Source organism: Urocitellus parryii, chromosome 9, assembly GCF_045843805.1.
Source record: "Urocitellus parryii isolate mUroPar1 chromosome 9, mUroPar1.hap1, whole genome shotgun sequence".
NCBI lineage: Eukaryota > Metazoa > Chordata > Mammalia > Rodentia > Sciuridae > Urocitellus > Urocitellus parryii.
In genome coordinates, this window is record NC_135539.1 from 1,658,049 (window position 1) to 1,683,176 (window position 25,128).

The following is a 25,128-nucleotide window of genomic DNA, read 5'->3' on the forward strand; positions in this document are numbered from 1 at the left end:
CAACTTCTTTGGAAGTGAAATTCTGAATAGATCATGAAGGGAATAAATAGATCCATCCTGAATAGGCCTCCCCACTCCCTGCATCCCTCACCCGGGCTCCCCTTCCCTGGAGATGAACAGGAAACTCATCAAGGAAAGGCAAGCGGGTGACCCCACCTAGGGACATGATGTTTCAATAATTGTTGCTGAATTCCTCCACAATTAAATAGCACAGATGTTGTTATAAATAAAAATGTAAAAAAAAAAAAGGTAAGTACATGGATGCAGAAACATGCATTAAGTGCAGTTTGTGTGTCAGGCACGGTTCTGGGCACAGAGGAGACGGGATCTCTGGTCATGTCACAGACAGTCAGATCCTGACTCTGCCCGTGAAGGAAGCGGGCAGCGCCAGGTGATGGTGGACCTTGTGAAAGGACAAACCAGGTGTCATGGTCAGAGAGCAAGGGGTCTGTGTGGCTCCGGAGGTCACCCAGTAGTGCTCAAGGATAGTGTGAAGGGTCAGGAGGTGGACCTGTGACGGTCTGCAGGAGCCTCCCAGGTAGAGGAGCACAGGAGCAAAGGCCCTGGGGAAGGAGCAGCAGCCAAGCTGGGGACAAAAGGACACCCGGGGGACACGGGGGGGGGGGCTGGAAGGGCCTGGGGGGAGAAGGAGGGAGGTCGTCCCAGGAGGTGTGGATCTGCTTGGGCGTCCTGCGGGCAGAAGTTGGTCAGATGTGGAAAGAATGACGCAAAACTGAGGGCGCCGTTGGCGGGACACCTCCTTTCCCATCACGGTACCCCCAGATGTGGATAGGGCCCACGGGGCCTGGGGTGCTTCACAGTCAATAAGAAGAGTTAGAAAACTTTAAATTTGGTAGCACTGGAGCTGGAAACAAGGGGGTCACCCGGACCCCAGTCTGTCCGTGTGAAGAGAAATCCCCAAACTGAATCGCTCTCTATAAAGAATCGACTTTCCTATTGAAGACTAGAAACGGCTTAGCAAGTGCAAGTTCACGATTTTGGCTCCGGTGGGGCGGGAGCCTGCTCCTTCCTTTCTTCCATGTGTGGACTGGGCCTGGGCCTCGGCCTCCAGGTGAGACGGGTCCGACGTCCTCGATGTCAGTGGAAAATCACTAGGGTGCCCTGACCCAGCATCAACACGAGTTAGATCAACTGCATCTTCCAAAGGTCAGGGCTGAAGCAGCCCATGGTGGCAAAGGATTTCTGTTAGACACGGCGTCGTGTGGGTTTTCTTGGCAATGCTCCCCAGGGACGAGCCTTGTTTGTCACTTCTGGTAAACGTGGAGTCCTGGGGGCCTGTCAGTCTCCTAAAAAGCCAGAACCTGCATCCATGGCTGCAGGTGCAGATCCACACCCTTTGCCTTCAGCGGTGCCTCTGATCCTGCAGGTATCCACACTCTCTAGATATTTGGGGGAAGCCTCCAAAAATACAAGGAAGAAAACTCCCCACCACTGAGAAATAGCTGTGCTTCTAGTCCATTGTTGTTCTACCCAGTTTTTTTTTTCCAATAAGCTCCTCTGCTTTTTTAGAGCTGTGATTATTCTGTTTGTACCTCCGTGTAATCGGCTCTTTTTCTCATGACATGGACACATGTTTTCTACGATGGGGTTGGATTTCCATAAACATCATTTTATGCTTTTTTTTAACAGTCCCGTGTGTAAATGAGCCCCAAATAGAATATTCTAACAGAGCACGTGTTTCATAACCTCAGCGACTCCAGGGCAAGGTCGAGCCAAGAGGATGGTTTGGTGCGGGGTGGACTCAAGTGCCTGGTCCACAGAGGCGTGGTGGCCTTCCTGTGTGAGTAGTGAGGGGGCCTTGGCCACTTGGTTTGGGAAGACCAAGTTTCCTTCATTTTTAGAAGTATTTAAGGTCCGTGTGGGTGTTCTTGGAGTGAGACTTTGTCACATCTAAGACGGCCTTCAAGACGACAGCACTGTCTGGGTTGAGATAGGGGTTTTCCCGGGGGAGAGCATTTCCCCCTGGAGTGTCACCTTTTGTACTTGATGCCATTGAGGTAGACGGGGAGTGTCGTGAATGAACCTCATGGACAGCCGGCTCTCCAGGAGAGATGGCGTCCACAGCTCCAGCGTGGGGTAGAACGCGGGTCTCCCGGTTCTAGGAGGTCTTTCAGAACCCTGCCCTCTTGCCTTCGGTCTCAAGACTTTTAAGTACAGGATAAAGTAGAGAGAATTTCACGTCATCCTCTCCCCAGTTTCTGAGAAGCTTTATGATTGACTTTTAGATAGAAAAAGGTTTAAAGAGGTTGTACGCTTGGCAACTCTTGCTTGCTTAAAGGGGTGAAAAACAGCTCCTAATTCAGAGAAATGTCACCGGTCAACCCAGCTGGCAGTGGCCTTGAGCGGCGCGCCTCGCCAGGAGGCATTCCCCCACACGTGACAGTTGTCATGATGACGGCTGTGATGAAGGACGCTTCTGCTCTTGCTGTCCTTGGAAAGGCCAGCTCCTCCCTGAGTCCCCCTTCCCCACCGGGAAGGCCCAGGAGACGAGCTGGCCAAGTGCAGAGCCCTCCCCACCCCTCCCGCCCACCCTCGCTGACCTTCTGCCGTCTTGGGGTTTCCTTCACAGCAATTCCACCAACGAGGGGATGAATGTCAAAAAGTGCTGCAAGGGGTTCTGCATCGACATCCTGAAGAAGCTCTCGCGGACCGTGAAGTTCACCTATGACCTCTACCTGGTCACCAACGGGAAGCACGGCAAGAAAGTCAACAACGTGTGGAACGGGATGATCGGGGAGGTAGGTGGGCGCCCGTCCCGCAGGCCCTCCCCAGGGGGCCGGGCGGTGGGGCAGAGCCACAGACCCCGCTCCTTCTCCGCCTCCAGGTGGTCTACCAGCGAGCAGTCATGGCGGTGGGCTCACTGACCATCAACGAGGAGCGCTCAGAGGTGGTGGACTTCTCCGTGCCCTTCGTGGAGACGGGGATCAGCGTCATGGTGTCCAGGAGCAACGGCACCGTGTCCCCCTCTGCCTTCCTAGGTAGGTGCACTTCCAGGGGCTCCCGCTCTCCCTCAAGGGGTCACAGCTGCTCCGTCCCCTTGGCTCATAGCCTGTGGCCAGACTGGACCTGTTGGGTTCCGTGGGACCAACTGCTATAGTTCCAGCCCCGTCCCGGGGTTTCATGAGCTGACTCCAGACCACTCACGTATCATCGCATCAAGCCTTCACTGAAGCACACTGGAGGCGGCTGACCAGAACATCAGGCTGTTCCCCCGATCAGCCCCCAACAATTGCAAGGCCCTCCTTATAAGCCTGAAAACCGCAAAGGGATGTTCGGGGGTCCAGCCAATGCCAGCCAGCCAGGTTACAGAAGCGGGACAGTGCAGTCAGGCGGAGGGAAGCCTCACCAGTCCCAGTTAGCCCAGTCACCCCAGTTACAGAACAGAGCCCCGTGACCCTGTTACAGAAACAATGCCCCATTAGGTAGTCCATGCTCTTAAAGGTTTCTACAGCACAAGGAGAAGAACATCTCGCCCCAGTCCTGACCCTTCTACGGGGCCTGGTTGTTTTACAGGATGGAGTCATAAAACAAAATGGGTCCCCTCTGCTCCCACTACCACACACCAGCACCCTCCAGAACCTCTTGCACTGAGTCATCCCACTTCTCCCCCTGCCCCGCCCCGTGGGAGATTTCTGCTGCGCATACTCAGATACTGGTCTGGACTCTGTAGAGCGTAAATTAGTAGGTAATATTGCTGAGAGCCCCGCAAAACATTTAAAAAATGAATAAACCTGCCTGTCCACAGTTGATCTCAGTCAGCCGTAAACCTCCGTCCAGCACCCACCACCGTCCCCACCTCAGTGGCAGTGGTGGTCTGCGAGTCGGCGGGAGAATCATGATGAGCACACCTGATCCACGCCCTCCTCTGTACCCAGACAGGAGCAGTCTGAAGAATCTGATTTAAGATGAGTGGAGTCATATGTTAAATGTGCCTTCCTTGAAGCCCAGTGGTTTCTAAAGCAGGACGTTCTTTTAACCCTTTCATAAATCTACACGTTTACAGGAGACCGTTTTTCCTAAATCAGGGTAGGGTGATGTGTTTCTGTCCTCTGGCCTTCAGCACCATGGCTGGGTGACTTGGGTACCCTGGCGAGAGCCGTGGAACCTCTTTAAAGCCGAGTGCTGTTGGCTGTCTGGCTATTATAAATGGCTTTTTAAAAGGTGCTGTCTGAGCTGGGGTTGTGGCTCAGTGGCAGCGTGCTTCCTAGCACGTGTGAGGCACATAGCAATAAATAAAAAATAAAGGTACCTCAACAACCAAAAAATATTTTTAAAATAAATAAATAAAAGTGGTTATCTTGTGGAAGATTGTGGAATTATGAGCGTGATGATGAAGATTTTGTGTCAGGGATTAAACCTGGGGCACTTGACCACTGAGCCACATCCCCAGCCCTTCTTAGTATTTTATTTAGAGACGGAATCTCACTAAATTACTGAGGGCCTTACTAAGTTGCTGAGGCAGGCTTTGAACTCACGGTTCTCCTGCCTCAGCCTCCAGAGCCACTGGGGTTATAGGGGTGCACCACCATGCCCAGCAGAACTCAGGTGATTAATTCTTCCTTAGCATGCCCATATAAATGGGTTTGCCCCAAATTTGGGGAGCTGAAGCAAACTGTAATCTCTAGAGTAAAACTGCATGAGAGAGAGAGAGAGAGAAAGGGGGTAGGGAGAACATTGTTGACGTCAACTAAATGTCTTACATTTTTCCAGAAACAAAAATCTCTATTATGGAAAGTTGCCGACTAGAACCAACTTGTGGAACCAACTGCAGGCCCTTGGTCTGGTTCCTCCAATGTCCTCACTTACGTGTGATGTCAGCGCCGTGGGGATTTCATGCTCCCTTCTCCCTGCTGAAATGTTGACTAACAGGATTTTGGACCGTGCCTCACTCTCGGCAGCATGTGGATTTACTACTTCATTTTTGATAATCCAGTTAAGCTGCCGAAATCCTCGCCACTCACTGGATTTGATTTTGCAGTCATCGCTTCAGTTTTGGTACCCTTTACTGGAGTGACGTGGAGCTTGACAAGGACACACTCGATAGCTTCTTCCATGTCCCTTTGCCCCGTGTCTGACAAGGAGACAGAGGCCTGTGTCTTCATGAGGAGCACCAGGAAGTGCAGTCCCTCAGTCCCGGCTGCTCTTCCCACTGTCTCCCAGGCCCTTGGCATTGGGCTTTGCCCTGGGGCTCGAGAACTGGGTGCAGGAAGTGGGTTCCTGGGACAAAGTTGATAGAAATGTGTGGTTTTTTTTTTTTTTTTTTTTTTTACAAATTGTCTTCAGATCTACTTAGTGAGCCGGAGAGAACTTTTTTCCAATTCAATCAGATCAATATATATATATCAATTGACTTGACTTGTAAAATTGGGTCACTGACATTGAATTTGGCCTCAACCCAGTTTCTTTAGATGTTTTTGTTTTTTGTCTTACCTGCATCAGAGACCATTTCCATAAAAAGTCAAGTATTTTGCCAAATTTAGCAAAACCACCCCCCACTCTTCCTGCTGTATATTTTAATAATAAAATGAAATATAGCCGGAGGAAGCGATTTGCAAAGCTGTTGTTACACAGGAGGTTAATATTTTCCCTAGTCACTAAATTACATCCCTGTTTGGCTGACATTGTACCCCCTGATTCACGGTCATTATCTGCAGGTTCTGAAAGTCATAATGAACCGTGCTGAGCTACATTTTCCCATTCACTGGCTCAGTCATCTGGAAGAGCCCAAACATTCGAAATCGGATTGCGTTGCTGTTCATCATTCCCTATTCTCTCTCCTCCACAAACTCCATTAACTCACACTGGAAACACTTGCAGGTAATGCCAAGGAGCTTTTGTGTAAAAATGGTTCGTCAAGGACAGAGATGACATCTCCTGTCACATTTCCATCCAGTTCATTTTGAAGACTTTCCCAGCAATTTGAATTCTTTAGCCCAAAGAAGAGCTGACCTGGAGTCTCCGGGATGCAGTTTCTCTGTGGTGGATGCTGGTTCTGGGTTTGAGTCATTAGAGGATACACCTGTTTAAGATGGCTCTGGGCTCCTCTGTAGCTGCTGTGGACCGTGTCCTGCTGTTGCCCCAACGCTTTTCTTCACTGTGGGGCACGTGTGTGGCGTCTGAGGAGAGCGGTCCTTCAGGGTCACTTGCAGGTACTTGGTACACTCCAGCCAGAGCACTGCAGCAGAGCCCCTTGATCTGTGTGCCATCTCACAGGCCAGGGACAATGTTGTCAGTTCCAAGTGGGACACCATCTTGTTGCCAGAGCAGCTCTCCTTGCACTTTCTGACCAGTGCGTTAGTGGGCAGGATGCTTATGCCCACGGAAGTCCTCTGCAGGAGTGCACACTCTGACACGTGAGCAGAAGGGCTCAGCCAGGGTGCCCCCATCCTGTAATGTTATCACAGCCCACAGAGACGTGGAAATCACCTGGTTCACAAGCGGGTTTTATCCGAAGGTGCTGCTTTTTCAGCACCACGGACAGCGCCCACCCCGCCCACCGCCGCCTTTTCTGGCTTCATCCTGAGATCAGTGATTCCCGTTTCCTTGGACCACTCACCTTCTGGGGCTGCTTCCACAACTTGGCCACTGGGAACTGATGTGCCTGCATCCAGGGCAAAAGAACAGGAAAAGTGGGAGAGGGTCCCACGGAAATAGAAGGGAGATGGGTGGAGCAGAGGAAGAAGCGGGTCAGGGAGGACAGGAAAGGGAGGAACTGTGGAGTGAAGTGGACCCGATTGTGCCGTGCACAGAGGAATGTGCCACGCCGAAGCCCACCTTGACGTCTGTCTATAAATAGAAGGAAGACCAGTGGGTAGAGGAAGGGGACAGGGACAGGGAGGCAGGAGGGAACGGGGACCACTGGGGACTGAACAGCAGCAAATCACACTCCACCCTTGTGTGATCAAGTCAGAATGAGCCCCCTCTCCCGCGTGGCTCCAGTGCGCTAAGGGAAACCCAAACCCGCTGCTGCATTCGCCATACTGTGTACGTACGTACGTACGTGGATAAGGCACACCGCCAAGTATCTTAATGCTCACGTACGTGTCACGAGAATCACAAATGTCTAAATGCTCACGTCCTTGTCACAAGAATACTCCTCCGATAAGGCACACCATGCCATCAGCACGCCAGAATTGACAATTAGTTTAACGTCTCTATTCTTGACTATTAAATACTTTTAATCTCCTAATTACTCATTTACTCATTCTCCCTTTTGGATACACCTCATTACCAAATTCATATGATTTCAGAGGCCTAATATTGTCTATCACTCAAGCCAGATCTAAGTAAGATAGATTTCCGTCAAGGTCTCCCTGATCTCGGAGCTCCTCTGAGTTAAGCGGTAGTGTTGTTACCGGTTGCTTCTTAACGTATTCGCGCTATCAAAATCAGATTGCCCAGCACTTGTTCCCGTTTTCAGATCACAGCGTGGAGTTAAGGCCTCAGACGTGGTGGTTTTGTGCTAAACACTGAGCTCATTGAGTAGGACTTTGCATGACTCCTAACTGGGTGGGGCAGTCATAGACTAATAGTCTGCAATCGGCCTCATTCTTTATCATAAATAATAAAAAGCTCATTGTTGAGAAGCATGATTGCCCTAATGGACCCTCAGGCACTTTTGCTTATGAGGAACGGTTGTTAGGTCCACGGTATCTGTGTCTATAAGACTTCTTCCCAGTGAGGCAATCAAGTGCAGATAGACTCATTTTTGAAATTTTAGTCTCTGTTGATTTTTTAGCAAATCTATTTCAAAAGTAGATAAAATGGCTTTCATCAGCTAATTTTCACATCCTCAACTGGGTTGAATCAAAGGGCCAGCTTATCTTGCATAGCGTCTCTTACCCTCCTAGAGTGTTAAAAGCCTTAGAACCTCTGGACTTGGCCAGCCCTTGGGATCTCTGCCGACTGCCCCAGTGATGTGGAAATGAGCCGGCGAAAGTGACTCACCATCCACCCACCGCGGCTGCCCGTCCAGGTCTCCCTGCATTTCTTAAGTGAGGCTTTTCCATTAAATCATCACGTGACACGGTGTCCTCAGACGGCTCCCCTTGCATGTAAGCCCGGTGCCTGCACCAGCAAGACTGACAGGCTCCAGAGCTCTGGTCTGCATGGAGCAGAGGCCGAGTGGAGAGTCACGGCGGAGGCCATGACCTTCTGACATCCTCCTCAGCCCATGATTTTGGAACCCTTCCCAACAGGTGGTCATTCTCCCGTCACCTCTGAAATCCCTACCCACCAGCCCACCATGTGTAAGAAGTGCGGATGGAGAGAAGACTCAGAACCAGGCCAGGCTGCAGGAGTCTGCGCTCCACCGTTGGTCCCCCAGCTTTGTTCTCGGGAGGGTCCTGCCAGTCTGGGGGAGCCGCAGCCTCTTTACTTACATTCTTCTTTCTCCTTTCATCTGATCATTCCTTTTTGTATCTGTTCTCTTGATCTGAGTTGCAAAATGTCCTCTGCTCGTCTCTAGTTTTATCATATCATATGCAAGCTTATAAAGTATCTCAAATATTTTAGAAAATATATAAATGTATATATACATACATTTTTCTTCTTCTTAATGACTAGCTTCTTTGGAATGATCAGTTCCAGTTAGAGCAGTTCGGCTGGTGAGCCCACACATCACATCCGGGCTCCTGGGCCGCATGGAGAGCCGTGACTGACTGCTTCTGTGCCCTGGTCTGTCTCCCTGCAGAGCCCTTCAGCGCCTCGGTCTGGGTGATGATGTTCGTGATGCTGCTCATCGTCTCTGCCATCGCCGTGTTTGTCTTTGAGTACTTCAGTCCTGTTGGCTACAACAGAAACCTGGCCAAAGGGAAAGGTGAGCAGCCTTTATCAGTAGATTCCAGGTCCACCTTCCCCACCCACTCGTAGTGAGGATTTGGCCTCTGAGTACCTCGTCTCACATTGCTGTGGAACCCCCCCCCTGCCAGTGGTTCTGGACCACAGAGGTGGCTTGTCATGTCACACAAACATGGTTCATTTCTTGCAGCTAAAAAAAAAAAAAAAGAAAGAAAAATGAAAGGATAAAGCAAAATGAAACCTTTTAATCTTATAAGGAGAAGTCAATCATTGTTAGATGAAAACTGTTGATATTTGATTTGTTGAGGAAGCAGCTCTGAACAAAGTTATTTTGGCAATTAATTAAAAAGGCTGTGTCAAAAGAAATATGAAAATCGTAGCGAGTCTTCACTTCAGTCTACACAAAGAATCTAGTTTAAGAACGTTCTTCAATTTCCTGAGTCACATTTGCATGCGCTTGACAGCGTAGCGATAAAGTGGTATCTTTCCCCAAGGAGTCGCGTTTCCCTCTTGACGGTGCCCGACTTCAGTGCATCTGCTTGATCAAGAGGCAACCGGTAGGTAGAAAATTGAATTGGGAGGCACTTATTGGCTATAACTCACAAAGAGGCACCCCCAGGAGCCAGAGTTCAGAGACAGGGAGTCTCCTCGGTGACAAGCAGGAGCTCGGAGGGGACCAACAGCCGGCACAGGGCTCTCGGGAGCGGGGGGAGGTAGGAGAGTTTGAGCTCTCAGACGCTGCCCGTGACAGGGCCCCGCGACATCAACACGCATGCTTTTCCCCCGGAAGGTCAGGCGTGGGAAACACCCAGAGGTCATGGGGCTCCACCAGGGACGTAGTTTCACTGAAATCCTCCACCTCTTCACAGTTGAAGAGCAGTCATTGCCGCCTGAGCCATCTCCAGCCAACAGCAGTGACGACGCTGTCACCATCACCTCGTGCTTAAGTGTTCACGGTGTGCCTTCCATGAAGGCCATGCAGTTAGCCACGCAGGGGTTCCGGTGAGCGGAGGCCGAGGCAGTTCTCTGTGGGTGACCATGCGGCCGCAGGGCAGATCTTGACATCTGTGTGACCAGCGTCCGTGCTGTTGTGACGTCACACGTCGATGGGGTGGATATTCCTGGAGTCGGCGCCATGTGCCGGGTCCTGCACTGATAGCAAAGGGGGTCAGCTAGAGGCTGCCTCCCTCAGGAATCTTGGCGTGGGGTTGTGGCTGCATCGGGTAAACACATGACGCAGTGACCACCGAGACCAGCACATTGAAAGAAGAGGGCAGAGGGGTGAGGTGACAGTGATGGGCAGGGTGCTGGTTTAGCTGGGTGCCAGAGTGGGAAGGGGGCTCAGGAAGGCTGGGGGCAGGCTGAGCCCTGAGGTGGGAGGATGCAGTCACACGAAGAGCAGAGGAGAGCACTTCAGCAGTGGGGACAGCAGACACACAACCCAGAGGTGGGACCCGCTAGGCACGTCCAGCAGCCAGGAGCTGACGGAGGGGGTGAGAAGAAGTCGGGGGTGGGCGGTGGTTGGCCATGGAGAGCGAGCACTTCACATTTTCTTCAAAATACCAGGGAAGGGAAGCCGGTGACCCACGTGTACGATGTGAACAGGTCACTGTCTCTCCAGGTGAAGGAAAGGACAGTGACCATAGAAGCAGGGAACCCCTGAAGAAGGTGTCCCATTGGTCAGCGTGGTTTGGACTTGAAGTAGGAAATGAGGGTGGAGACAAGTGGGTACATTTGAGAATGATCGTGAAGGGTTGGGTTTTTATTCTGTTTTGTTTTCTTAAAGTGCTGCAAAGGCCATCCCATGCCCCAGTCTCTCCCTGGGATGCAGTGTGCCCTAGAGGGCCAGGATGCAGACTGCCCAGCCCTCCCGTTAGGTGGAGGGTTCCTGTGTCCTGCTCTTGTGCATGTGGCGACTCCCAGGAAATGATAGCTCCACCTCCTTGTGGGTTTTTTTTTTTTTTTTTTGTGCAAAATGCTTTTCTGTTACATTCCATTGCACTTTATGGGGAAAGTTCTATGCAGCCCAGTGATAGTACTCGTGGATCGGGAGTCCCCGAGAGTGCTGGACAGGTCCCTGGTGGCCACCTATGTCTGATTCCCGAGAAGCTGTCACTTTGGATCAACATGCATCTCTAATAAAACTAAGTAGTCGTGAGGTCAGCTGGTTTGACTCTAATCATGATTATTACTTTTTCCTAAGAGTTCCCAGCCTCTTGGGAATCAGTCCGTGAGATTGAAAAGGGAGGCAAAGAGAAACGGGAGAGAATGAGTTAAATGGTGGAATTGGCTGGTCTCCCCTGACTGCGGTGGATGAGGGACGGTGAGGGGTGCCCGTGCCTGGTGCACACAGCTCCCTGCCCAGGCGCCGTCACCTCCTCAGCTGAACACACTCTGCCACTTTATTCATTGCCCGCTCTGCTCACGTTGCAAACTGGTCTCCTGGCCTCCGTAGATCTTTTTTTTTTTTTTCACATTTTAATTTACTTAAATGACATAAAAATTAACCTTCTGTTAAAGGAAGACCTTCTTTCCTCTCAAAACAAGGACATAAATTGATTTTTCCCTGTGCAAAACTCAGACTGGAAAACACAAACGTGAGTGTTTTACAGCCTGCGTCGGCCCCATCTCAATAAATTTCCCCAGCATTGTTCTGCCTCTTTAGTTAAGTCTATTGCGAGGAACGTCTAAGAATCTTAAAAGGGACACGCGTAGCCGTTGCAAGGAGATGCGGAGGGAGAGAGCAGAGCCGGCCGGGTTCATTTTCTACGACCCTGCGATGAGATGATGAGATGTCTTCCATCTGTGAAGTGCTGGAAGCATTAAGCTCTATTGTTCTGTTCCTTAATGTCTCCATTTGGAGAGAGTTTGGGCTGGTTTAATTCCTATATCGAGCTCACTTTACATCTGAATCCAACAGGAGCCATTGCTAGGGACCATCGAGTTGGAATACCAAACACGAGGCCTGCTGAATGGCGCGTTCTGCTGGGAGGGCGCAGCTGATGCCTACAGAAGCAGCCCCCGGTGACGGGTTTAATCAGGCTCTTTTACATTTACCGAGGAGATTGGTTCCCAAATGGAAATCAAATCCAAGTTTAAACAGGGCATCGGCTGCTTCTCCTTCCAGTCCCCGTTTTCAGAACCCTCTGCTTTCCCTTTCTCTCTCTCTTATTTTTTTCCCTATTTCTTTTTAAAGAAATGTGCCACGATCCAGTTAGATAGACATGTGGGCAGAATGCTAATTGTTGAAGAAAGATGAAGCTGACTGTGGCTTTGGTGCTAGGACAGGTAGAGGACACAGCTGTGGTGCTACCAACCCGTCCCCAGCAATCCTCAGCGTGGCCCACGGCCGCCCCTAGTTTTCGTGCATCCGCAAGTCCGCGTGTCGGGAAAGTGCTGAGAGTGTCTCTCCTGTCGTTTGCAGCGCCCCACGGGCCTTCCTTCACCATCGGGAAGGCCATCTGGCTCCTCTGGGGCCTGGTGTTCAACAACTCTGTGCCTGTCCAGAACCCTAAAGGCACCACCAGCAAGATCATGGTGTCCGTGTGGGCCTTCTTTGCCGTCATCTTCCTGGCCAGTTACACAGCCAATCTGGCTGCTTTCATGATCCAGGAGGAGTTTGTGGACCAAGTAACAGGACTCAGTGACAAGAAGGTAAGGTGGCCTTGCTTCCTTCCGTCTCTGCGTCAGGTTGGGTCTCTGCTGTCCTCAGAAGGAGTGATCTGAGCTCCCTCAGGTCAGCTCACTGGCTCCGAAGGGTTCTGGATCTGATCTAGCAGCACAGTTCCCCCACTTCCTGATTCTGCATCTTCCTGACGATGCCTCGGTGGGTGGGCACTCTCTGACTCAGGAGCACAGAGCAGCTCACACCTCCCAGGGGAGCATGATGTGGGGACTGTCCACTGGCCTGGGCCGGGAGAAACTTAGCGTGGAGGGGCTGCTCAGCTGCAGGTACCTCCTAGCTCTGTGACCTTGGAGAGCCTCTTATGTACTCCAAGCCTTGGGCTCCCCATCTGTGATGCCAAACATTTCATATCTAAACTCCTGTCGAGGGACAAAACCAGCCTGTAGCTCCTCCCCACCATGCAACCGGCCGCCTTCCGACTGACTTTCAGTCAGCTCTTGAGCTGTCTTGAGATCTCTTCAAGGAACACAAAAGGAGCAGCGAGGACCCATGTCCTGTGGCTTCCTCCTTCTCAGACACTCCTCAGAGCTCCCCCGTCTGTGGCCTGCTCCCCCCAAGTCCTCATTGCAATGCAGAGCGTAGCAGGGCTTGAGAGGCCATTCAGAAACTCCTGGAGGAGGAAAAGAGGGCGCCCGGGTGGCTCTCCTTTGGAAATTTGCCTTCGGGAAGCCCATCTCCACTGGCTGAGCTCAGCATGGCAGGCTGCAGCCCTGCGGAGGTTTTCTGTTTCCTGCGTGTGAGGATGATTTGTCTCTCTCTGAAATCTCCCTGTCGTACCTTGTTGACAGAAGTCTACCTACATCCTTTCGCCTTCATCAACAAACTGCTGCATAAAAAATCAGCCCGTGGAAAGCCTTTTACCGCTTACCCAGGGCGTGCAGGGCTGCTGAAGGCGGACGAGGAGAGGCCGGGGTCAGAGGTGGCGTCCCCTGCACCCAGGTGCCCTGGGCCTGGCTGGCCTCCCTCGGAGGGCTGCCCTGGGAGCCTGAGTAGGGGCCCCTCCACTGACTGGGCACTCAGAGCCCTTTGCCTCCTGCACCGTCCCCTCCCTGCTGCTCAGCAGAGCCCCCTGCCCGTTCCCTGTCCCCCCTTCCTGCCTGGCGCCCGCTGGGCTCCCTGCCTAGAGGGTGCTGCCCCCATCTTCTCCTGGCGGCCTCCTCCTGAATCTCAGGTCTTAGGGCAAATACCAGAGGGGACGTCCCTGACTCTGGGGTGAGCTTGGCAGGGTGAGCTCAGGCACCCCAGAAAGTTAGATTTGGGTAGGAAGAAAAACCAATACACAGATAGATGTCAGGAAAGAAGAAAATGTCAGACGGGAATAAAGGTGATACAAAGAGAGAAAGCGGAGGGGAGTAAACTGGCTGGGGAAGAGACCACTTTTCATGAGTTCTCTGGCACCCGGGGGCGCCCGGTACCTCCTGTGGGTAGAGCAAATGAATGGACGGTGTTAGACCCCGGTGCCCCGGGCCTCCTGGGCTCCGTGCCCAGCCTGCGTGCCCAGCCTGCGTGCCCAGCCTGCTCTGACACGCTTTGCTGGTGAAGAGCCACGCCAGGGTTCTTCAGAAGACGTGCCTCTGGCCCTTGTCATGGGAAATGCCTCTGAAGTAAAGCCATGTCCTGTGGCTTCCTCCTTCTCAGACACTCCTCAGAGCTCCCCCCAAGTCCTCATTGCAATGCAGAGTGTGGCAGGGCTTGAGTGGCCATTCAGAAACTCCTGGAGGAGGAAAGGAGGGCGCCCTCTCCTGTGGAGTTTGCCTTCGGGAAGCCCGTCTCCACCGGCTGAGCTCCGCAGCGTCAGGGCTGCCACACGGCGGAGGTGTCCGTTTCCCTGTCTGAGGATGATTTCTAATCCTCCCTTGTACCCCACACCCCGACCCTTATGGGTTCCTCCTGGGCACTTATTAATAAAGCAGGTTCAACCCAGTTCTTGGCACGTGGGGTGGGGGCTGCTGCCGGAAGACCCCCAGCTGAGGCTCCAGGTGAAGCTTGGCATGGGGTCAGGGTGGCTTCTGCTCGCCCCCTGCCAGGACAGCCGAGTCAGGCAAGCTCCGGGGCCTGCCCGTTCTCTGTGAATTGTGCAGAGGATCAGAGGGAACTCGTGTGTGAATGCGCCCATCACAGCCTGCAGACCCTCGGCACCGCTAAGAACTCCATTGTTACGGGATCCAAACTGCAGTTCCTAGGAGAAGGGTCCAGAAGCCCAAAGGAAGCAGGGAGAGCACTGTCCTGAGTGAGAGGAGTTTCGAGAAGGTAGTTGGCAGCGAATTTTGTTTTCTGTCGCTCAAGGGGAAAAGTCCCTCGCTTTGTAGTTTTGGATCTAATACGACCACTTGTGGGAAAACTCATTAAGGGCACTAACAATTTTACTGACCTTTGATTTGGAAACACCTAGAGGCCGACAATAGATCCTCATGGGACACAGCTCCGTTTCCCTGCTAGGAGCATTAGAGACAAACCGATAGCCCTTCTAATTAAATGTTTGCTATAATTAGACGAACAGCAGAATTATTAGAGTAAATAGGCTAACTGTTCCTGGAATATTAATAGTAGATAAACCAAGCAAGTTTGCAGAATGAAAATCTATATAAATGAAATCGTTGTAATACTGTACACAGTGTTTGTTTTGGTTTTTAATCATGAGTACCTGCGTAAGCACTCAGGTTGCTGACACGTTTAAACCATTAGCGCCTGCAGTGAATGCAGCAGATCTGAGCCCATTGTGTGTTCCCATGAGCTTGGGTTGGCCTTACAAATAGGAGAATTCGTGGAATGACTAAAGGAAAGTTGGCACATGGGTGGGGACCCTTTCCAGAGCGCTGGGCACCGCCATGATGAGGAAAGCCATCTCCGAGAGGCGGATCCATGTAGTGGAAGAGCCACGTGGAGTCTGGGGTCAATGCAGCCGGATTCAGACCTCAACCTCGCCATATTGTGGTCCCACGTCTTCCATATGCCCACGGCCCTGAGGTTTCATTTCCTAACAAAGGCAAGATTCGAATACCTTTCTGGCAAGGTCCATGTGAGGATTGAAGGAACCCTCGCGGTACAGCTGGCCCACGGGAGATGACCCTGTTTCAGGGCCACCTCCTCCTCCTCCCCCTCCTCCCCCTCCTCCCCCCTCCTCCTCCCCCTCCTCCCCCTCCTCCTCCCCCCTCCTCCTCCCCCTCCTCCTCCCCCTCCTCTCCCTCCTCCTCCCCCTCCTCCTCCCCCTCCTCCCCCTCCTCCCCCTGCTCCTCCTCCCCTCCTCCCCCCTCCCCCTGCTCCTCCTCCCCCTCCTCCCCCTCCTCCTCCCCCTGCTCCTCCTCCCCTCCTCCCCCTCCCCCTGCTCCTCCTCCCCCTCCTCCCCCTCCTCCCCCCTCCCCCTGCTCCTCCTCCCCCTCCTCCCCCTCCTCCCCCCTCCTCCTCCCCCTCCTCCCCCTCCTCCTCCCCCTGCTCCTCCTCCCCTCCTCCCCCCTCCCCCTGCTCCTCCTCCCCCTCCTCCCCCCTCCTCCTCCCCGTCATTGTCATTGTCTGATACAAACCATTCCCCACTTCCGGGGCCTGGAGGGCTGTTGCGGGGGCTGATCTTCTGTGGCAGCCCGTGGAAGGAAGGAGTCCAGGGACTTCTGCGTGTTCTCGAGGAGTGGTGCTCCCCTGCAGGGTGCCTCCCTGTGCCGCTGCGTGGTCCCTGTCCAGGGCTCCTGTCAGGGGGCCTCCGACCCCGGGCTCCCATCAAGGCTGCCTCTGCCACATGCTCACGTCCACCAACACCCGGCTCCTCACCCGCTGAAGACCCTGCTAGAAACAGGGCCACAGGCTCCAGGTGTCCTTAACCATGGACACAGAGGCCGAGCGAGGTCTTTAACCACAGTGTGCGGCTTGGGGTTCACAAGAAGAAGGGAGGAGCAACCCGATGAATCGCTGCATTTTCCTAGAAGTCTTCTTTCCCTGACCTGCGTCTCTCCCCGTCCACCACCAGTACTTGCCATGTTGTTCCCTGGACGACTTCAACGGGTCCCCATGTTGAAGGGGAAGACTTAGAAAGTGAGGCTGGCTCTCCAGCCTGGAGGGCGGCTGGCTTCATGATTGGCCCAGCGACTCTGGATGAAGTCAAATAGGTTTCCGAGAGGCGTGCGTATGAGATTATCACGTACAGGATGGGCGAGGTGTGGCAAGCGGTGGGGACGCCAGGTGTGTTTTGAAGCAGTTCACAATTAACTTCAAAAGGGGTCCTTAGTGCACAGCTAGAGAAGCTGAGGCTCAGACTCCTTACTGAGCTGCCCCCAAATAACACAGTTCCACGTGGGAGGAGAGCAGCTGCCCTTGATTTTCCCCGAGGCCGGGGCAGCCGGTGCGCAGGAACAGTGAGGGCAGCCTGGAGACAGCCAGGACCTCCTGGACCCTGGGTTGATGCTCTCTGTCCTGCAGGCAGGGGACGCTCTGTGCTGCCCCTTCCTTCCCTAACACCAGTGCTCGTTCCTTTCTGATGGCACTCGGAGCTCTCTGGGACAAAGTCCCACTTCAGTGGAACAGGGCTGGCCTACCCGGGACTGCCATGGAGCGCCTTCCACGGAGACACCCCTACCTGTTTCACACCGTAGGCCGGGACTCCTCTGTGAGCCATGAAACCAAGAGTTGTGACCATTAAAAGCATATTGGATAACACCGGAGTGTGTCACGTGTAGAAGAAGGAGTACAGTGGAGTTTCGTGAGCGTGGGCACCCGTGTGGGTACACACAGGGAAGCAGTGGAGTGTGCTGTGCGTCCTGCCTTAACAAGTCTGTCAGTCTCTGGTCTAGACCCCTGGATCTTGGCCCCAGGCTGAAGTGTGTGTGAAGGATGCTGCTCCCAAAGCCAGAGAACGCCGGAGCATCACAGAGGCTGAGCGTCTGTCTCCGTCACTGTGCCCGTCAGGGGCAGGGAAGAAAGTGGGTCTCAAAAGAGCAGCGGCTCCTCTAGGACAGTGGGGAGTGGAGTGAGGGCCGTTAGTCAAACAGGCGTCTGTCGGCAGCTCCTCTGAGGTGGACGGCAGTGGCCAGGGCCAGATCCACGACCACGCCCGGGTGCTTGGTCTCAGCGAGGGCAGCTGCAGGCCCAAGGAGCTGGGGAAGGGGCCTCGACTTTTGGTGATGAGCGAGGGCGCTGCTTGACCAACTGATGGCAGAGAGCATTTTGCTGCACAGGGGTGCACGCGCACACACACGCACACTCACACTCACACTCGATGCAAGGTGTGTTTTGGCAGAGAATCTCATTTGGACAAAGAAAGGACCCTCCTCCCAAAGCCACTTCTGGCTGTCTATGAGGCCGGCCTGATCCCGGGAAAATGGTCTTCCACCCAAAGTCTGGCCAACAGTGACGCCGAGTGTGAGTCTGGGGGAAAGAGCCGCGTCGCCGGTCGCGCTGACTTGGGCAAAACCGCACGCTTCTCAGGCAGTTCCCGGTCCCAGGAAAGGCGCGTGGCGCTGCAAGCTGGAGAGGACCCTGAGCGAGTCCTGGGGCCTGGTCTGACGCGGACCCAATGGGTGTCTTCCCTCTGGGGTCTCCAGCCCCCACCCTCTCTGAGGAGGAGGCACTCGGTGGTCTCTGAGGAACCATGAGTGAGGGCCTCCCCTGTAGGTCTCAGTGGCCCTGCAGTCCTGGGCCACGTGGCACCGCGCCTCAGCCTCCCCAGGTGTAAGTCGGGCCTCTCAGCCTCGCCCCCCGCAGGGCTGTCCTGAGGATCCAGTGACCCCTGCCAGGGCTCCCAGCACAGTCCTCACTTGCGTCTGCCCACTGCCTTCTGACTCCGGGGCTCCGTATTTCACCGAAACCTGCAGCAGCTCTGGTTCCTTCTTCACTTCAGGGGCCCCACGGAGCAGGGACCACCCTGGCCCCTGCTCCACTGGGAGAAGGTGGGCAGGGCCAGTGTTAGGCAAAGTGAGCTGCCTCGGGTCCCCAGCGCTAAGTGACACAGACTCATTTCCCCCGGCGAGCCTGAGCTCACCGCTGTGGCCCTTCCGGTGGCCTGTCGGGGTGTAGCTGTATTTCTGGGACTCGGAACCAGCGCGTCCTCTTGACCTCCCATCAGGCAGATTCACCTGACCTCTCAAAGCGGAGGACAGACAGCATTCGCCAGGTGGTCAGGGGAGACGCGTGGACCACGGACAACGTGCCTTTACAGAGGCTCAAAGCCGTGCAGTCCTGGGCCGCCTCGGGAAGCGGCTGCGTAGAGCCAGCCTGCCGTGTGCCCGGAATTGTGCCTGGCCCCCTGGGCATTCCCTGAGTACAGCCGTAGAGACTGGTGACTCCGGAAGTGAGCGGACGAAGGGCAACAGGGTCACATTCCGGGTAAAAGTAGCTACCAGTGGGGTTCAGAGCAGGGTGCGATCCGTGGGTCGTCTGGAATCTCATCACAAGGTGGAGAAATGAATTGGACTAAAATCATACCTTAAGCCTAGCTCGGCCGGCATTTCCCGAGCCCCGCCTGCCTGCCTGCTGGTATCCTGCTGGTCTATAAGGTCACAGGAAAATGTATCCTGAAGGCTGTCTACTGCCACCCGGCCAGGTGGGCCCTGTGCTGGGGCTGGGGGGACAGCACAGGGAAACACAGATGCTGCGTCCAGCCCCTGGGGCTCACAGACGCTGCCCTGGAAGAGGCGGAGAACTGCGATGCATGTGTGTTTGCCTCCTGGCACCAGAGGCTGTGATTGCTAATTTCCTCTTCCTGTTCTGCTCCCCTCCCCTCTTCCCGCTCCCCTGCTCTCCTCCTGGTCCTTCTCGGTCTCCCCCTCCCCCTCCAGTTTCAGAGACCTCATGATTATTCTCCACCTTTTCGATTTGGGACGGTGCCTAATGGAAGCACGGAGAGAAACATCCGGAATAACTACCCCTACATGCACCAGTACATGACCAAGTTCAACCAGAAAGGGGTCGAGGACGCCCTGGTCAGCTTGAAGACGGGGTAAGGACAGGAGGCTCCCTCCGCCCCTGGCTTGTCGGTGCGCGGTGTGTGTTCTGGAGAGCGCGGGCCAGAGGGGCACTGTGAGGCTGTTCTTGTTGACCCAATGAGCAGCACGACTCCCTTCTGAGTTCCCTTAAGGACAACTTTCAGATGCAGAGAACCAGAGGGGTGTCTTAACCTGATAAAGAAGTTGGTCCAACTCTGTGGGATCTTCAGCCAAACAGATCTCACAGGGTTGAGACTTTAAAGAGGTGGAAAAGATCCTTATAGATTTTAGGTAGGAGTTGGGGTTGGGGGGGAGCCTGTGCACACTGATTACAGCTCTCCTGTCGACTAAAACTATGATATCGGTGGCGGGAGCCTGCGGTGGAGCACTCGCCTAGCATGGGGGAGCCCTGGGTGCCACCCCAGCACCCAGTGGGTGGAGGACAGGGGCGGGGAAGGAGAAGGGAAATAAAGGAACACAATGAGGGCTCCAGTCACATCTCTAGAGGTGCAGCTAGCATTCCCGGGCACCCCTTGGCCTGTTAAGGTGCCGCACAGACTCAGTCCATGAGGCTATAAAGAGAGGTGGGCGTGTGGTTGGAGTTCAGGTTTTGGAAGGCCCCCTACTCTCGACCTGCCATGTGACCTTGGGCAATTATTGAATTGTTCTGAGCCTCATACATAAAGCAGGAAGAGTAATAGGACTTAATTCCCAAGGATTTCTGTAGGATTAAACGAGAAACATTGATGGAAAGCCTTTTGGGCAGTGTCTGGCACAAAGACAGCACTTAATCGTAAGCGTTGTCATTTGTTGTTTGATTAAATTCTCTACCGTGGATCTTCCAAATTCAGGGACGTGTGAAATACAATTTAGAAGGAATTCCATTAAAGATGATTTCAGTTTAAGTGAGGGAGTTGTTTAATGAGAGAAGTTTTGATTATCTAGAAAATTAACTTTTATAGAAATATCAGCCGGGAGAGATTCCTGAGCCTGAAGGTGGCCACAGAGCCTTCTCCCGCTGCTCAGTGAAGGACCTGGTCCTCCTGGGCTGGCCTACAGGCCCCCACAAGGCCGCGCTGCCATGTAATGACTCTAAGCCATCCAGCGGGATCTCTGCAGAGCTCCCCAGGAGTCTTGGCAGAGAGCGCTGGGTGCTCCCGGCCTCTGCCTGCACTCTCTTTGGGACCTCAGCAGAGGCTGGGAGAGCATGATTCCCAACTCATTCACATGCTGCTCTTTCTGCCTTATAATGCTAAAAAAACTACTGAATGAAAAACATTTAGAAAAGTGCAAAACATTTGCAGATACCAAGGACATGGCTTGACGGCTCTGCACAAACTGGTGGCCCCCCACCCGCACCCTCTTCCCTTCTGCCACCAACTGTCCTCACTCTACAGCCAGAGGTTGCTTTTTTCCATCATTTCAATGGAGGTAAAATCGCACAGTTTGCTCTCCACTTGTCTCCTTTAGCTCCGTTCTCTGTGTGAGATTGTCGCATTCTGGGGCCTCCGTCCCGTTCCTGTGTGGAACTCAGGTTGAGCCTCCCCCAGGTGCAGCTCTGTTCTCATCTGGATGAGCCCTCCCTGGTGCAGCCTGTCCAGGGCTGTGAGGGTCGGTGCTTCTAAGGGCCTGCTCACCCTGGGTTTGTTGCCCAAGCAGGTTCAGTTCTCTCGGTACCACCTCAGCCTGCCTGGCGGGACCGTAGAGCATGATGTCTTCCACCTGAGAGAGATCAGAAAAGACAGGTTTTTGGTGACTTTCCAGCTCGGCCCTGGGTGTGGGACGTCCCTCCCTTAGGTCTTTTCATCAATATCTATATTGTTGCTCTGCACAGATCGTGGACTCAGTGTGCATGGCAGTGGTTGGAATTGGTGGTTCAAAGTCTGGCTGGCTCCCTCTTTGTTCATTTATCACTCAGAGCACAAAATGGGTTGTTTTCTTTCTTTTTCATTTTTTTCTACATATAATACAAAAAAAATTAGAGAATCGGAGTTCATCCCTAGCTATAAATTGTACAGATTGTTTTCTGGAAGCCATATAATAATTATGGCATCCATCTCGCCACACTTGGGCAGACGGCGGTTCACTCAGCGCTCCATCTCCTGCGTGAGGGATGGTGGCTTTGGTTTGCACTGCTCCCTGAAACCCAGAAGCTGGAGCTGACTGTATAGAGTCTTTACAAAAGAACAACTAACTCAACACACCCTTGGGGCGAGCAGGGCAGTCTCACCCTGGGCCTTCAGATTCAGTGGGGTTAATGCTGGGAAAACCAGCTCCTGGTTAATTAAATAAACTTCTGAATACATAATATATTTATGTGATTTCAAAAATCAAAAAGCATATAAGATGAACATACTCTTCCTCGTCTGCCTAGAGCTCTCTGCTCATGGTAGCGTCTGTCTTCCCAGCATGTTCTTCCAGATCTTCTCCATCGACGCATGATCCTTCATTGTGTGAGTGTACCGGCTGTCGTGGGCCAGTCCCCTATTAATGGACATTCAGGTTGTTTCCAGTCTTTAGTTATATCCTGGCACATAAAGTAAAATAAATTTCTTAAAACAGGGGTCAAGAGTACACATAATTGTAAGTTCGACAGATACTGACAACTTCACCTTCAAAGGAAATTCGTATTTAGCCCATCAGTGAGAGAGCTTATTTCTCCCAAAGTCTTTGCCAATGCAGTACATAATGAACCTAGTAAAATTTTGCTAAGAAAATAGATTAAAAATGTGCTGAGACATTTTAATTTCACTTTTTATTATTAGTAAATTTTTTCAAATTTTCATGCGTAATTAAGAATTGTCTGTAATTCCTTTTCTGAGACCTGTCATTCATTTTTCGTTTGGTATGCTGGTCTTTTTCTCACTCGTTTACGTATTTCAGGAGTAGACCTTTTACTGGTGGCATATTACAAATGGTTTTTCCCAGTTTTCCATTTGTCTTTTGAGCCTACTGATATTTTTTCCATGTAGGTTTTAATTCTCTTTGTGGTCAAATCTGTCAATCATTTTTATGGACTCTGGACTTTGAGTCATATTTCAAAAGCCTTTCTTCACTCTGAGGTTACAAACTAATTCTCCTGTGCTCCTTTCTATTTGGGTTGCATTGTAACATCTGGAGTTTTTCTTGATGTGTGACTTGAGATGGTGACTCTGATTCCCCAGATGAGCCGCCCTGTAGGACACCCAAGACCCCCCACGGGCTGGGTCTGTTGAGTATCCGCTCCTCCCAACTTCCCTTCCCCTCACACCTCGTTTCCTTATGATGAGATATCACACCACTCACGGTAAAGCAGCGGTGAAGTGAACTTCTGCTTAAAATAAAACTCTTCACTTTCCTCCACCACATGCAGCATTTCTAGAAGCTTCCATCTCTTTGCCGTTCCATGTCTCTCCTCCTGAGTGGCCCAACGTCAGGGCAGGCCCGACAGTGCGGCAGGCCTGGCCCCTCGGCTGCTGGGTCCTCTCCTTCCACCCGCGAGTCTCAGAAAGGCCTGCTGTGTGGGAATCCAGGTGCTCATCCCACAGGCCCAGGGGCGTGGCTCCTTGGCAGAGCCTCCCACACCCAGGGCTTTGGATTAGGTTGAAGGAGGGTCCCATCAGCCATGTCACCTCTCTGAGCCTCTCCGGTTTCCCACCTCAGAAGTGAAAGGCTGAATTCTCTTATCTCTGAAATAAGTTCTGAGATTCTTTTTATTTGTGTCAAGCACTTATTTGGTCAAAACCTAGACAAATCCTATGTATAAATGACTATCAGTTCTGCAGAGAGAAGATTTAGAAAAGTGTTCCAAAGAGTGTCTCCCAGCCTGGCTGATGGACCAGCTGTCCCTGACCCCCTTGTTAATGGTGGAGTCCAGGGCCCAGTGCTGGACTTCCTCTCCACCCACAGAACCTGCCATCTTCACTAACCAGCACCCCACCCAGCCTGCTCCAGGAGATTTGGAGATGAACTTCACGAACAGCTTCCTGTGACGGAGACAGGCCTGTGAAGGGGGACAAGGCAAACACTTCTTGGAATCCACCGGGATTTGAAGGAAAGCAGAGACAAAGTCGAGGCTTAAGTTTCACCGTGTACTGGGATTTATAAAAAAGAGGTGAGCTGGACATGCCAACATGGACAGAGATAGGACCTTAGGGACAGCTGAATGGGATGTGGGCGCTGCCCAGCCAGAGGAGGAGGAGCTGTTAGTGGCCCCGGATTCTGGAACAATGTTTTCCAGAGTGCAGCCTCAGTCTGAATCCATGGGATGCCGATAAAGGTGGCTTCTGGAGACCCCTGATCCCGGGGGAGGGGCCCGGAGGTCTCGTGCTCTTCAGGGGATTCTGCTGTTCCTGGTCAGCTTCTGAGAGCATCTGCTCCAGAGGAGGGGACTGCAGCCCAAGCCAGGGGAGGCGGATCGAGACTCCCAGGATGACCAAGCTGTTTCCATCCAAAGCCCGTGTTCCCTGTCCGTTTGGGCAAGTGGACAAAACCACAAGCTCAGCACTTCTGCCAGGTTCAAATTAAAGACTCCTTTAGGAGACGGAGATCCTGAAGCTCAATAAGGCTGACTGATCCCTCAACGGTTTAGCTAAATCATTGTAGGAGCTGGGCTCGCCGCCCACTTGGAAATGCCAGCGAGGCGGTTGGATTTATAGTTAGAGTTCCGGGAATAATTGCAAACTGGAGTGATGTAGTAGATATGGCACATAACATAAATACACCGAGATGACATGTCTCACGTTGTCCGGTGATCTGAGGGCTGGTAAGATGACATCCTCAAAAGGAGCTGGCTCAGAGACCCTGGAATTGGGAAGACACAGGTCGACCTGGAGTGGATCCGGATGCTCTTTGGAGGTTAATTGTCACGCCGAGCAAGGTCTTTCAAGGATGCCATCCGGGCAGGGTTTATTTGCTGTATTTATCAGTCAAACAGAATCAAGCATGGATGGTTCATTTGCAGCTGCTGAGTTCGAAAGCAGGCGCAGATACCAGGGCTGGGCAGGCTGTTCTAAATGGACTAGCGTCATCTCCAGAGGAGAGCAGATCGACAGTGACCTGGTTTCTAAGATCCACCTCCACACTGCAAATAAAGCTCAAAAATAATTGCTACCACATGATAGAGTCAGGAAATTTTTTCCTTAATAATAATAATAATAATAATAAACCCAGGAAAGCAGAGACATTATTTTTTTGTCCTTGGAATCATTTCCTGTTAAATGCTAGTAAAACCATATGAAAGGATTTTTAAGGCTACCCATAAAAGCATTAAAACCAGAAAAACAGAGGGACAGGAGAGGTGGAATGAAGCGTGAGCACCATTCTCAAACTCAAAAGTGGAGAGAGAAGGAAAGGAAGAGGAAGGAAGGAAACTGGAAGGAAATACATCAAAACGTGACAGAGAGAGTGCTAGGTGACCGGGTGGTGGTTTTCCTGTTTTATATATGATTTCCCAGCCACACGAATATCCCTTATATTAAGTGTCTTCTGAGCATAATTCTTCATTTCTTTCTGCATCTCTTATATTTGTTGACATGTTTATACAGTTTACATAAGTTGGATCAGTGTTTGTGCAAATCTGTCCTTTGCTCTTTTCCATGAAATCTATACAATTCTGTGAGCTGATTTCCACAATTAACCACTAAGTGCTATTTTATTGAGTCTTAGGAATATTAATTAATATTAATTAATCATAGGAATAGTAATCAGCTTTGTGGTGCTTTGACTAGCTTTGAA

The 25,128-nt window shown here is 52.3% G+C and overlaps 1 protein-coding gene across 1 annotated transcript in view; it reads left to right on the forward strand.

Moving 5' to 3' along the window:
* The window catches only part of Grin2a (glutamate ionotropic receptor NMDA type subunit 2A), a 321,273-nt gene that overhangs the window by 257,891 nt on the left and 38,254 nt on the right, over nucleotides 1-25,128 (forward strand). Inside the window, exons 6-10 of the mRNA XM_026380120.2 lie at nucleotides 2,591-2,759; nucleotides 2,846-2,999; nucleotides 8,714-8,839; nucleotides 12,245-12,474; nucleotides 19,267-19,427. Coding sequence (XP_026235905.2) covers nucleotides 2,591-2,759; nucleotides 2,846-2,999; nucleotides 8,714-8,839; nucleotides 12,245-12,474; nucleotides 19,267-19,427 — 840 coding nt within the window. The remainder of the gene's footprint in view (nucleotides 1-2,590; nucleotides 2,760-2,845; nucleotides 3,000-8,713; nucleotides 8,840-12,244; nucleotides 12,475-19,266; nucleotides 19,428-25,128) is intronic.